Raw genomic sequence first — 13,665 nt, forward strand, 5'->3', positions numbered from 1 at the left:
TACACTGTCACACTCTGGGTTACGGAAAACTGACTACTCCAAATGTTCTTCAAATGTCAAGTGAAAGGAAATACAAGTAAGTATGTGGTTACGGGTCCAGGAAACTTCTTTAGAAGCTATTGGTACAGGTAAATTATTTTTACTCTTGGCTGACCCTCAGCAAGAAATGGAAAGGAAATACCAGTATCTACTGAATCAGTATTTTTATTAGACAAAACTTGTCTTAATACAAAAAAAGGGGATTGACTTTGGCTAAAGTCTAGGACATTATATGCACATATGCATTTTGGGTATTGCTGAGTGCTTCCTAGACTATTTTTTCTTTTTCATTACATTTGGTTTGCTGAAAATCTGCTCTTCCTCTGTCATTGATTTCATATTTTCAAGCTTTTTTATTCTTCTGTGACTAGTGTTATGGTATCATTTATGATTCAGTTACTGTTCTTTTCTTTTTTCTGTAGAGAAGACTATGCTAAAATAATCTAGTGAGTACAGAATAGGAAAACATTAAAACATAAGAAACATTAAAAATAGGATGACATCAGAAAATACGGCAGAAGTAAAATGATGGCAGACTACAGCAGAAGCAAGTTTATACTGGAGTTATTCCTCTTCCTATGAGTGTTACTTCTGTTAAAATACAATTATCTTTGGGGTTTATGTTTTGTTTTGTTTTTAAACTTTTGAAGTTAAAAATAAATGTACTTTCAATCTTTAACCAAGTTAACTTTTATTCTCAGAATTTAGACTATTACTGGCTAGTTTAAATACATGTGGCTAAAGCTACTTAAACAGAAGCTGGTTTAATATACTTTTATATGATGGTGTTTTTCTTTTAATCACATTTTATTGTCTTACCTGTCAAAATTACTCAGAAAATTGCTATTTTCCTTTCAGTTATTGGAAGAGAAGATGATAGCTGCCACAACATAAGAAACTATTCTTGAATCTATCTAGAGACTCTGGCCCTTTTTCTGTTGAAGTTGAACCATAACACCTAAATATTTAGGATTTATGGGGCTAGGAATACAGTATCAGAGAGACCTTTAGCAGTAATTCCATTAGGATATATTTTTAAGAGAGATGTGCAATGGGCAGGTTGTGTTCCCAGCCACGTTCTGTGTGTTTTGCCTAGCAGCTGTTCAATATGAACACAGTCTTTGTGGTAAAGGTCAGAGGAAAGGGCTTTCCCATATCTGGTCTTTCCCATGTCTTCCAATGCCTACAGGTTAGCTACAGGTGGGCTTCTACCAGTAGCTGCTTGTCATGACTTTCCTCCACTGAATCTGGTTATACAATGTGATAATTTGGAAAAGTGCTTCATCCCAGTCTAGTCTCTAGCTCAGGGCTAAGAATCTTTTCTTGAAAGGTGGGAGGTAAGGGTTTGAATGCTTTTTAGACTCAGAAGTATGACTACAGCACCAAATACAGACTCGCCAGATTGCAATGAAGCTGCACGACTGCTTCACAGTATTTTTTGAAATAAAGGTATGAGCCAATTGGTTGATTTAGAAACTGTGTGGAAGAGCATAAATTACCAGAATACCTGGGTTTAACAAACTTTGAAGTTTTGTTCAAAAAATTGAAATATTATAACATCTCTTTTACAGAGTGGAACAGGGACATAAAGATTAAGCCAAAAATTAACATGGTCCTTCCCAAATTAAACTGAGGACCTGAAATGGAAAATTAATTTTTATTAGATAATTCTGGCAAAGTTCTGTATACCACTAGATTATGATGGAAAAATTTCAACTTCACTAACCATGCCTCTCTGTGATATGTTCTCTTGGTTAAAAGATGGAGCATGTTTCTTTGTGAATCAGAGCATTTCGTGCTCTTGATTCTTTCTCTTCTTTATTCCTCCTTCCATTAAAGGGAAGGAGAATAGGCTTGAAGAGAAGTAATGCAACCTAATGTCATGGTGAGGGTGGCTGCGACAATCCTTAGAACTTCAGGGTCCTCTGACACCAGGGCAACTAAGGCTCATATAAAAGTAGCAGGTTCGATGGAGTGCCTGAAAACAAAAGAATTTTCATAGGGAAAATAAATTAGGGACAAGGCCCATAAGCTGCAAGCATATAGGGACAAACTCCGAAAGACCAGAAATCAAGGGGAAGTAATAATACATACACTTGGGGGAAGAATGTTCTAGAATCATAACCATATAGGGAAAACAAGTAACCAGTAGGGGAGCAGAACTTGGACTAATCAGCATAACTTAATAACACTAGGGGATGATGGGTAGGTCTCTCAAGCTTGCCCTGACCTAACCTGTTTCCCAGGGCTTGAAATTAACCCCTGGCGCTTCAGGGGTGAAGTCTTTCTGGCCCTGTGTCCTGGCACGGCCGATTCCCACAACCTGCTTTGCTAGAACCATGTGTAAGATGTGCAGAGTTCAGGTGACTTACTGCATGCATCAAACACATGAATTTTGATTTTATTATCTACAGTGCAGTTCTATTCTGTTTAAGATCTTGTTTCTAAAAAAAAAGTTATGTAGTGTGTTAAAAAAAAAATTACATATTTGTCCTGTTTTGGTCAGTTCCAAAGGGGATAGATATTTTCAATAGCTATGAAGAATAGGATTTAATTTTATGATGCAAACACTTCAAACTGTCTTGACATTACTGAATATTTTGATATTGTTGAACCATTTTGACAAGAGATCCTTGGGATTTCAGAGGGCTGTTTGATAAGAATGACTTCTCCCTGTTTTCACAAATACCCTTTTATTAGTGAGATGTTTCAGAGTATCCTGTTCTGGAAAGTGCAGTGCATCTCGTAATGTTTTGTGCTTACTTCTCACTTAGTGTACTCCTTTCCTTTCTGGAGTTTCCCTGAAATGTGGACTTCTACAGCATCTTAGCTCTCACTTTCTTGAGACTTCCATGTTCCAATTAATATGTGAGCATGACCTCTGCAGTTTGTTCTGGAACTGTGGTGGTGGAGTACAGCCTGACTGCAGTCTCTACACCTGATCCTTGCTGAAATATAAAGGTCATTTCTAGCACTCTGTTCATGGAAGGAAGACCTGTTGAAAGTCTGGACAACAGGGTTGTATGATATGGAGTATGACAAAGCTCGGTATGAAGAGAGCACAATACTACAGGTACTGAGATATTACATAAGTGTCAGCATCTGATAATTTTGGTACTAGTTGAGTCATGGTGTAGTATCATCAGAATGAAGAATGGAAAGCCTCTGTGGAGGGAGGAGATGAATGGATGTGGTGTTACACCCTGTAAAATAAGGGAAGAGTACTATTATATTTGAACTCTGAACTTTCTCTGTTTAAACCAAATAGCCTCACAATATTGTAACCTGTTTATGTTGTGAATAACCCATAATGCCTCTTAATACTCTTATGCCAATAAAACAACTAGAGGTATTTACAAGGAGCTTTTCTTCGGTTGTTTTTTTATGGTAACTGCAAAACACTTGAGCTGTCCTGTGTGCAGACTGATTATACTAATTCATGATCTTGTACTTTCATTTAGAGGAAAGAATTTCTTGTCCACATAGGCACCAGAATGCTTTCCTTTGTGTCATTACTGTTCTTGTCTCTTGTGAGCTGATCATGTTGCAAATGGTGGAAATCACAGTAGCTATGTTATGGCCATATATTTTAAAACAAACAAAAATTGCTACTATTATACCACTACCAATGACTATTCATTATTATAACAGATTTCTTCATATATTTTAGACTAGGGAGAAAAGTCTTACTTTTTAAAGAAGGACTTGTGATTTAAAAGTATTTGCTGTATCCTTTTAGGGGGGAGACAATGATTTTAGCACATTGCTGGAGACTCAGCTTCTTTCTCAGTATGGCAATATCTGTGTGTAATGCTACAAAAGATCCAGGGTTTAAAAATGACTACCTACATTTCTGTCTGTTTTCAGGTACTCCATTTATACCAGTAGATGGTTTTAATTCCATATCAGGGTCTGTGTTCAGGATATGTGAGATTTATAACATGGGTCCAAATAAGTAGATTTACATTTAGCTTCTTTTTTTTTGCCTCGCAGTGAATATGGCTATGAATAGAATATTTGACATTGACAACAGTCCAATGTTTCTTCAGTGCTGGTTAGGACTAGACAGTCTTTGGTGTTGAATGATAGGATTTGTTTTCAGAGTAGTACATTGAAGGTTTTTCAGAGCAGGCATTGATCCATGAATCTTTTCATAAATTGGGAAGGAAGACTGTTGGGTCCACAAGTTTTTGGGATGTGTACCTTGTAGGTATTTGCTGTCTTCTAGGAGAGATTCAGCTGCCTTGAGTCTGAATGATTAAGCTTATTTTAGGTTAAAAACTAAATGAATAAAAACTTAAGTCACAGAGTAATACAGCGCTGTGATAGAGTCTATGCACACTTTGGTTTATTTTGTGTTCTAAATTCCATGTTCATTAATGGCAGAGATGAGGATCTTTAGTTTTTTTATTGAAACGATAGAGTTTGGATTGTCATCTTTGACTATTTTTTGCATGCTTTATAATTAATTCTATCTTTTGAGATACAAATTTTATTTATAATGTACCAAATAAGATAACATGTCATGTGTCCGTTTTAGTATGCCTTATATATTCATAGTCTATCCTATGAATAACTGTTTTACTAGATAAGGAATAGTCTAAAACAATCCCATGTGTCTGCATGTGACTCTCACAAGTGTTTCATGTGTGGAAAATATATCCTACAGGATTTATTTAAAAACTTTAATTTTTTTTTTCTGGTAAAATAATGCTGATTTAATATCACCATTACCATTTTCATAGTATCAGTATGCCCATGACTTTCAGTGAATTTTGTGATGGTTTCCTGATGCAATATTGCATTGGCACTTTTTCATTACTTGAGCCTGCACCAGTAAAAAAATTAATTTTCTCCTTGGAAAGCACTTTTCCCTTTTTCTTTTGAGAAACAAAGTCAGGCAGTGTATCTTTTCTCATTGATGATACCTGCAGCAATTGTATTATGATTGAATTGGTATTGAATTCTATGCTGTTCAATTAAACACAGAGATTACCTGTATAGAAACTGAAACATTTTTAGTTAACATTAGAATTATCTAATTTAGAAAGAAATTAGATTACATTTAAAAGAAAATATTTAAATTCCAAAGAACATAACTTAAAATAGATTTTAAATATATTAAATATATTTAAAATATATCTTAATTTTTTTATCTGCTTCTTAAAGTACACCTAATGTTAATTATTTATTGGGGAAAGAGTGTGTTATTATTTCTATATACTTTATTATTATTATTACTATTATTATTATTATTATTATTATTATTATTATTATTACATTATTATTATTATTTTGAGCTACTGTAAGTATTTGCAGTTATATTAATTATAAATATCAATTCTAAGATAGTGATGACTTTCATATCCACTTAGCTACGATTAAAACAGTCTAACTTCTCTTTAGGCTGCATATTTAGTGTTCCTATACTATAATGTAAAGCTTCTAGAATGTGGTTACTTTTTTAATCAACTCATTGTTTTTTAGGCTTACATATATGAAATGCATTCAAGCACTTTTTTACATAAACTGGGGAGACACACAGAATCTGTAATCAATGTCAATTTTAATCCCTCATCTCCACAGGTAAGCCATTGCTTTTTTTCCTCTTTGTAATGTAAGCATGAAAAAGAACTGTAATTTTATTATTTTAAATTTACAAAATAACAAAAAAACACCTCATTGTCGTCTTCCTTTTTATTCTGTAGTCTTCTCTTTTATTTATGTGCCAATGTGTTGTGCATCTGTTGGGCTGTTCATCTACTTCCAGCTGTAGTGAGGTTATTGTGCCAGTTATAAACTCCTGCAAAATTCCATATGAATACAGAGAAAAAATGCCCCAATTAAGGGCCTGCAAAGAAGTCTTCTTGCCTGGGAACACTTCTGAGCCTGTACATGTTGAATGTTGGGAAAAGGTATATGTGAAATTGCCTGAATAGACTCTTAATTCAGAGAATGTAGGAGAGAAATAAGTAGGGACAGGGAAGTGACAGGGGCCTCAGGCTTGCTGGCCTTACTCAAAGGCCTGAAAGATTTAAAAAGCAACATTATTGTAAGTGTGCTGTGTCAGAATAGCTATTGAAATAACTTTATCACAATATTTTGAAAGACTACTACTGTTGTTCTTTGAGCCTTTTAGATATCAATAGGTGAAAAGTACTTCAAAGAAATTAGGCATTATGCAGTAGCAATTTCTATTTTTTTGGTGATCATTATACTGTGCTAACAGCATTATATTTCAATGTAATGGTTTAATTGTAGTGCAGCAATATATACAAAAAAGCTTGTTTTCTAAATTTTATTTTGACACCCAAGCTTCCCTGCAACTAATTTATCATGTGAATTCTTTACATGCTGTTTTTTATCCTATGGATTTACCTTCTTTGTTTTCATGTATTGAATTTGCCTTGAAGCCTTGTACTTTCTACTTTTTTTCCTTACTTGAAAGACACAACAGTGGTCACAATATATATATTTATGTAAGAGTGGACAGTAGCTTCTGTTTACTCCCTCCTCACCACTGACTATACTTGTTACTATTAAAGACACTTAACAGAGTAAATAAAATTCCTTTACTTGTAGAAATATTGTAACATTTATATATCTCCTTCCATTTGTAAATATAGATGCTAGCACTTCTGTGATTTTAGAATTTCTGGAAGTTTTATTTCTTATGTGTATATTGTATGAGCTGAGAAATTGTTGATTGGTGTCTTAGGGTGAACATTATGTATTTCTGGTCTTTGGATTCAGCAATGTTATATTCAACCAAATGGCATGGTTTATTAAATTTTGCACCAAAATTAAGAGTAGTGCAATGTTTAGCATTGAACATATTTCTGCAAAAAATATACACTATAAGAATGGAGCTGACTATAGTGCAGCATTCTGATCTGTGGTCCAGCTGCTGGTATGCATTTTTGTGGAAAATGTCTGATTGGAGTTTAATTGTTTAAAGTCTAGAGGCTCAATTGCAGTAGTGGTATGAATCAAGACTTGGAAATAGCTAAGTTTAAGAAAATCAGCTGTTGATCAAGGGGGCACAATCTACAAATGGTGTAAAATAAACTTTGGCTGTGGCTCCAAGCCAGGCTGGTATGAGAGTGTGCCTTGGGGCACAAAGCCTCTATTACTGAATTTTATGAAACATCACACAGTCAATTAAGTATTATAGTTAGAGCCAAATCTGAAGTTCAAGAGCCACAAACCATTTTCTTGAAGACCTCTTTCCTGAGAAACGAGGTCTGTGGTCTTGAAGCAGCTGATGACTCCCCATAGATACTGTTGGAGGGAAAGACTTTGAAGATGATTTTATCAGAAACACTTTACTAAAAAGCAAGGAATGTACAAAACTGCTGCAAATTTACAGATGAAATGTAAATTTGATTAACCAAATAATTCTGCGTAATATGCAGTCCAAAATGCTTTCTAAGTAATTATTTTTGGGAGAGTTACAGAAACAAAAACCAAAACAAAAATAACAAAAATCTACCTGGGCTTTCCAAAATAGAATATAGAATATAGAATATAGAATATAGAATATAGAATATAGAATATAGAATATAGAATATAGAATATAGAATATAGAATATAGAATATAGAATATAGAATATAGTATGAAATTACATTGCAAGGCACTAGGACATGCTGCTAAGAAATGCAATGATAAGCTTGTAGAGTAGAAAATAAGAAAACCACAAATTAATCAGAAAATAATAATTCCATATCTTGAAAGAAGGACTATGTATTAGGCAGTCAGAGTTTCCAATAGTGGAAGATTTTTGTACCCATTGCTACCTCTGGTTAGGGATTTAAAATTGACTCTATTCTTGTTTCATCCAATGTTTGAATGCATGCAGCTAAGATTTATATTGGGATCTGAATCGCCACTGTATAAAGAAAGCCCCATTTCATTCAAAGGGAAACACTGGCAGGAGAAAGAGAAATGGGTGAAAAAAGTAAGTGGCTGATGAGTGAAATTCAGACATTATAGTTAAGCTTTCTGCTATGGAAACATCCAGCCAAAAGTGAGATGTTCTGTCAGTGCTCCCATTCAGTTGTTGCTTGCCTAGCACCTGTCCAGAGGTAGCTTATTCCAGCCATTCCTATAGCTCTCACTTGCATAAGTGTTCTTCCAGAAAAGAGGGAAAAGCCCTGAATAGATATGTTGTTGTTACAGGGGGCATTGTTGCTTTCATCATATGGTGATCTGCAATGATTTATAAAATGATTACTATGAAAGCTGGAGAAGGGGAAAAAGTTAGAAAATTTGCATTTATCTCAATGAACAAGATGATTTCTCAGTTTTAGCTCCTTATTACTACTTCCTGGTTTTCACTCACTGTTCAAAACATGTAGGGAAGAATATTTATCTTACCAAAGCAATTAATAGAATTTCAATCTATTTTAGAGAGTATGCATTAGGGTAATTGTAGTGTTTAATTATAATAACTTCAGTTATTAACTATAACACATTTGAATCAGTCAGTTAAAAAAGGGGTGAGTCTTATCTTCCAAATATAGAAAGAATAATCTCTGTTTTTGAAGCAGAATAAAAGCAAATGGGGATTCTATTCTCATCTGCTGGTTTTGTGAAGTTAAATATTGGTATATGCTGTGATGGAAGTTGTTTTTTCATGACAGAATCATGACTTCAAAATCAGCATGCATTGCTAATGCCCTATTGATATACTGAGAGGTAGTTTCATGCTTTTGCTGAGATGAGCCTGCACTTGCAGTCAGTCAACTGGCCTGGCTGAGGACCTTCTGATGCAGAGTATGATTAATACTGGGCAACATATCAGAGATTACCAAGAAAGAGAGAGGCTATTTAATGTTTTTTCCTATTTAAAGAGAAGCCAGCATGTTCTCATGTGTCTTGATATTAATTCTAAAACTCTATGCTCATTTCATAAACCTGTTCTCTTTCATTAAATATTCCTTGCACAGTTTAAGAGTAATGCAGTCTTTGTAGGAGGACTGTCTTTGCCAAAGACTGTAACGCAGTTTATGTCTGGTAAGAAGATATTTCCTTTACCAACATCCAGCCAAAGGAGAAAGTTGCATTAAAAATAAAAAATAGAGCCTCCTGCTGACCTTTTCTGAGGTTAAATGTATTTCTGTCCTTGTCTTCTTGAATTGTTAGCTAAATCTGTGTATTCACATTTGGTTTATCTCAGTGAAGTGAATGAAGATATGGAATGGAAATTTCCTAAATTTAACCACCATACCAGTTGAATTTTTCTATTCAAATTACTGAAGTATCAGTCTGATTAAATATTATTAATATTTATTTTTATTCACCATCATGATTAATATCCTTCTCTTTTTCATCCTCAAATGCACAGATTTATTATGATGGTATTAATAAAAAAACAAAGGGAGAGCAGTTAATGCAATTTGTCCTAATCTTTCACCGGTTTTTACAGATCAACTTGTAAACAAGTACCAAGATACTCATGTGAAGCAGTCCAAGGTAGCTGCATGTGCCCTTTGTTATTCTGTAAGACGTTAAGACTTATGAGAGGTAGAAATTAGGGTAATAAGATCTCTTCAAAAGGTAACAGCATCTGGAGTATTGTTGAGCAAACAAATCATTGTGACATGAATTAAACTTTGGGGTTTTTTAATGTAAGATAGTGCTTTTTAAAAAAATTATTAGCAGTCATTGACTGATACAACTGTGCATCACAGTTCAACGTGTTAAAAATCTTGAGATTGTCTTCAGGTTTGGAGAATTGCATAACCATTCAATTTTCAAACTTTCAACATGGATTTTAAATGGATTTAGAAACTGAGTCAAAGCAGAGAGGTGCCAGTCTACGTATCTTGGGGGAAAAGAGGATCTTCAGCTCTACCCACCTTTGGGAGATTCTCAAAGCACACTTGGTTTACTACAAAGTATTTTTTGGCTGCTGCCTTTAAACCAAAGGTTATGTTTGCAGATATTGGCCTTTTCTGTCGTAAAAACTGGTTTGACAGAAAAGAACATAGAGCTTTGGCCTGTTCCACTCTCCTGCTACAAGGGTGGTTGAGCCTGTGGATAATTAGGCTGTTATTGTGACACAGCAGATAGTCCTACTGAATTTATTCCAATCCCTGATAATTTAAAATTAAGAGTTCATCACTGAACATGTATGTCTCTGTTTATAGCAGAAAGATAATTTCTTTTGCAGTTTCTAATAAACTCCGATAATGTTGTGTATCAATATATTAAAATATGAATTTATGTTGTTTAGTGCAAAAAATTGTTTATTCAAAAAAATTCTTGCAAGTAAATATGAAAACATATGAAGAAGGATGGCAGATTTTAAAAGAGAAAAAAAGAGCCATCTATAAGCTAGAAAGGACAATATAATTCAGTTTAATCATTGACTACTCCGTGCATTTTAAGTGTGTTGCCAGCAAAAACCAGCTGTACACCACATGATTTTAGACAAATATACTTGCAGAGGCAAGCATCTCAATTCATAGCATATTTGTCATAAAATCTTTATGGTAGTTTGTACAAGGGTAGATACTTTATTGAATGGCACTGCTAGGCTGAAAGGGCTGGTATGGAACAATTGGCTACTCCGTTGCTCAATGTGAATTTTGTTTACCAAGTATCTAGACAAGCTTCCCTGTGGACTGGAGGGAGAGAGGATTGACTGTGAGTGGGAAGGAAAAGCACTAACTGTAGTCATAGGGATAATTTGGAGAACAGACAGCTTGGAATCTGTCAGAGAGTAAAGAGAGAATGGTGGAGACTAAGAACTGGAGGAAAAGAACATATGTATGGAGTGAAGTGATGATGTTGGAGAGATGAAGAGAGTGCCTAGAGGGAGAGAATGAAAGCCCTAAGTAAGAGATGAAAGCTGCAAGGCTAAGAATTATAGTTTCTGCACTTCTAGTTAAGCCTTTTTTCTGAAAAAGATAGGAAAAGTGAGATGCCTGTGACCAGGTTTTCAGAGCTGCTGAGAGCCAGAGGTTGCTCTTGACTTAACAGTTCTGAAAACTGGTGTGTTCAGGGTCTCAAAAAAAACCCCCATATTTTTGAAGGAAAGAAAGGGAAGCTTCCAGATGAGATAAGCCTCACCTGTTCCCTTTACGCATTACACAACTCTCTTGTAGGAGCCAATAATGCAATATTGAAAGGGATAAGCAAGTGAGCATCTGCTTTTCATGCTCCATGAAGGAGCATGTAGAAAAGTATTTTGTGAAATGTTCTTTGAATGCAGTCTTCTCCTTTGTCTGGAGGAGCTGAAGTGAGGAAGCTTTGCCAAACAGGAAGAACTAAAGAACTAATGGTTAGGAGTTTGTTCAGCTATGTGTTTATAGAGAAATAGAATTTACAGTTTAATTCTCTTATGTAGCACTTTAGGAAGCTGCCAGGGTGTCTTCTTTCTCTTTCTTGAAAAGTGCTGCATTTCACTTACTCAACAGAGACTATTCATAGGATGGAGTTGAATTAGAAACTATTGTATGGGAAGTTACAGTTCTAAAATTTCTGGGCTTTTCATGTAGGACAGGTACAAAACTTTTTCCTCCATTACAATTAAAATTTAGGCATTTGCATTCCAAAAATATTCTCCCTTCTTACATAGTCTTTCAGAAATTTAAAGCCAAATTACTTGGCAGTCATGGTACAAATGTATAGTGGATTATAACAAATCAGACTTCAATCATTAAAAATATATTTAGATTAAATACAAGCAAAACGAAGTGTGGAATATGCTGCATTCTAAATGAGCTTTTGGAAAAGGGAAAGCTAAGTTTTAGCTAACAGAATAAATATGAGAAGAAAAACAGACTCAACTTCTGTCTTAAATTAAAATAGCAACATAAAATGATTCCAGCTGACTGATGAAGTATGATATAGCCACACCAAACATCTTGGCCCAGCTCCTGGTTGTATCTGAACTGTGTTCAGCATAAAGGGTGCGAAGCAGAAATTCTTTAAAGCTGCCTTTTGTGCCTCTCTTCTTCCAGTCCACTTCATAAAGTACAGCATTCTCAGAAGTGCTTGATTCTGGACTCCCTAATAAGTTTTCACTGTGAGCTAATCTGGCAACTGGGAGGACTTTTGCTTTGCCTTCTTGCTTTCAGGGCTGTACTATCTAGTGGGGTGGGCAGGGAAAAGTACATGTTGATAGGGGGATCCTGTTCCCCCTTTTCTTATCTCATAGAATTATTCAGCATCTGCAATCCCCACTGTTCCTAGCTGCTGTGCTTCTGAAGAATGGTGTTTGAAATATTTGAAGATTATGGTAATACATGCATTGAAATGCTGATATTATCACCTGAAGGGTCTGGTTAATCTGTGCTTTTTCATAAATCATTCACAATGTAGCTGTCTGGAATATTGTAGCTGCTGAGACACTGTGACATGGTTTTTTTAGAGAACTGTAGCTGTATTCTATCCAGCTACTTAATTGCTCACGTAAGAACGTTTCTTGAAAGAAATAGATAACTTCCTTGCTGATATATCCTGCTTTGCCATACCATACCATACCATACCATACCATACCATACCATACCATACCATACCACACCAGAAACAAACACAAATCTGAGACTTATTCCAACATTTAATGCCTTCATTTCTGCTCCTCTGCTAACATCTAGGGAGAATCACACTGACCCTGCCACTGCCTTTTTCTTCTGTGACCAGATAATGAGTGACCAACACTGTTCATTGCAGAGAGAAGCTAGATCTGGAGAAAGAAAAATGACAATTATGAAGACTCTTAAAATGTCAGTGTAATATGTATGTGATTCTTTAACCTGAATCATAGAATGTCTTGGGCTGCAAGGTACATTAAATACAATCTATTTCCAACCACTCTGCCATGGATCCTCTGCCACCCATAAGATCAGGATGCGCAGGGCACCACCCAACTTGGTATTTAACCCTTCCAGGGATGGGGCATACACAACCTTCCTGACCAACCTGTGCCATTGCTTCACTACTCCCTGAGTAAAGTATTTCTTCCAAACATCTAACCTAAATCCCTCTTTCAATTTGAAACCATCCCCCCATGTCCTAGCACTTTCTGACTGTATAAAGGTCACTGTCCTTTCTATAAGACACTTTAAGTGGTGAAAGACCACAATATGATCTTTCTGGAGCCCCCTTTTCTCTAAGATGATCAACCCCAGCTCTCTCAGCTTGTCTTAGGAGAGGTGATCTACTCTGATCATTTTGTGGACACACTCCAACAGGTCCACATCTTTCTTGTGCCGAGGACCCAAGAGCTGGAGGCATTATCCCAGGTTAGGTCTCTTTGAGAGCAGAGTGAAGGTGGAGAATCACTTTACCTGCTGGCCATGCTTCTTATGCATAGCCCAGGATTTGGCTGGCCTTCTGGGCTGTGAGCACACACTCTTGTCTGATGTTCAGCTTCTCATCCACAAGAACCTTCAAGTCCACCTCTGCAGGTCTGCTCTCAATTAGTTCTTGCAATCTTATGGCTGAATTGCTCTGACACAGGTGCAGCATCTTGCACTTGGACTTACTGAATCTCATGACTTCTCAGAAGCCCATTTCTCAAGTTTGGCCAGATCCCCCTGGACAGCATCCCTTCTTTCTGTTATGTCAGTGGCACCACTCAGCTTTCAGACTTTCTGGGGCTGCAGTCAATCCCA

General features: G+C 35.8%; 1 protein-coding gene across 8 annotated transcripts in view; it reads left to right on the forward strand.

The window, feature by feature from the left end:
- The window catches only part of WDR27 (WD repeat domain 27), a 102,646-nt gene that overhangs the window by 46,750 nt on the left and 42,231 nt on the right, over positions 1 to 13,665 (forward strand). For 5 of the 8 annotated variants that reach the window (XR_015283422.1, XM_086877863.1, XM_086877864.1 and 2 more), the window contains one exon: positions 5,527 to 5,625. The exons of 1 other annotated variant lie outside the window; for it this stretch is intronic. Coding sequence is in view for 6 of the 7 variants with exons in the window: in XM_086877863.1 (XP_086733989.1) it covers positions 5,527 to 5,625 (99 nt within the window). In the remaining variant the exon portion in view is untranslated. Of the gene's footprint in view, positions 1 to 5,526; positions 5,626 to 5,747; positions 6,843 to 9,467; positions 9,515 to 13,665 lie in introns of those variants that run through there. 2 more of the 8 variants (XM_086877867.1, XM_086877865.1) reach the window with 2 other exon arrangements.

This window comes from Cyanistes caeruleus, chromosome 2 (genome assembly GCF_971803275.1).
Source record: "Cyanistes caeruleus chromosome 2, bCyaCae1.hap1.1, whole genome shotgun sequence".
Classification (NCBI taxonomy): Eukaryota; Metazoa; Chordata; class Aves; order Passeriformes; family Paridae; genus Cyanistes; species Cyanistes caeruleus.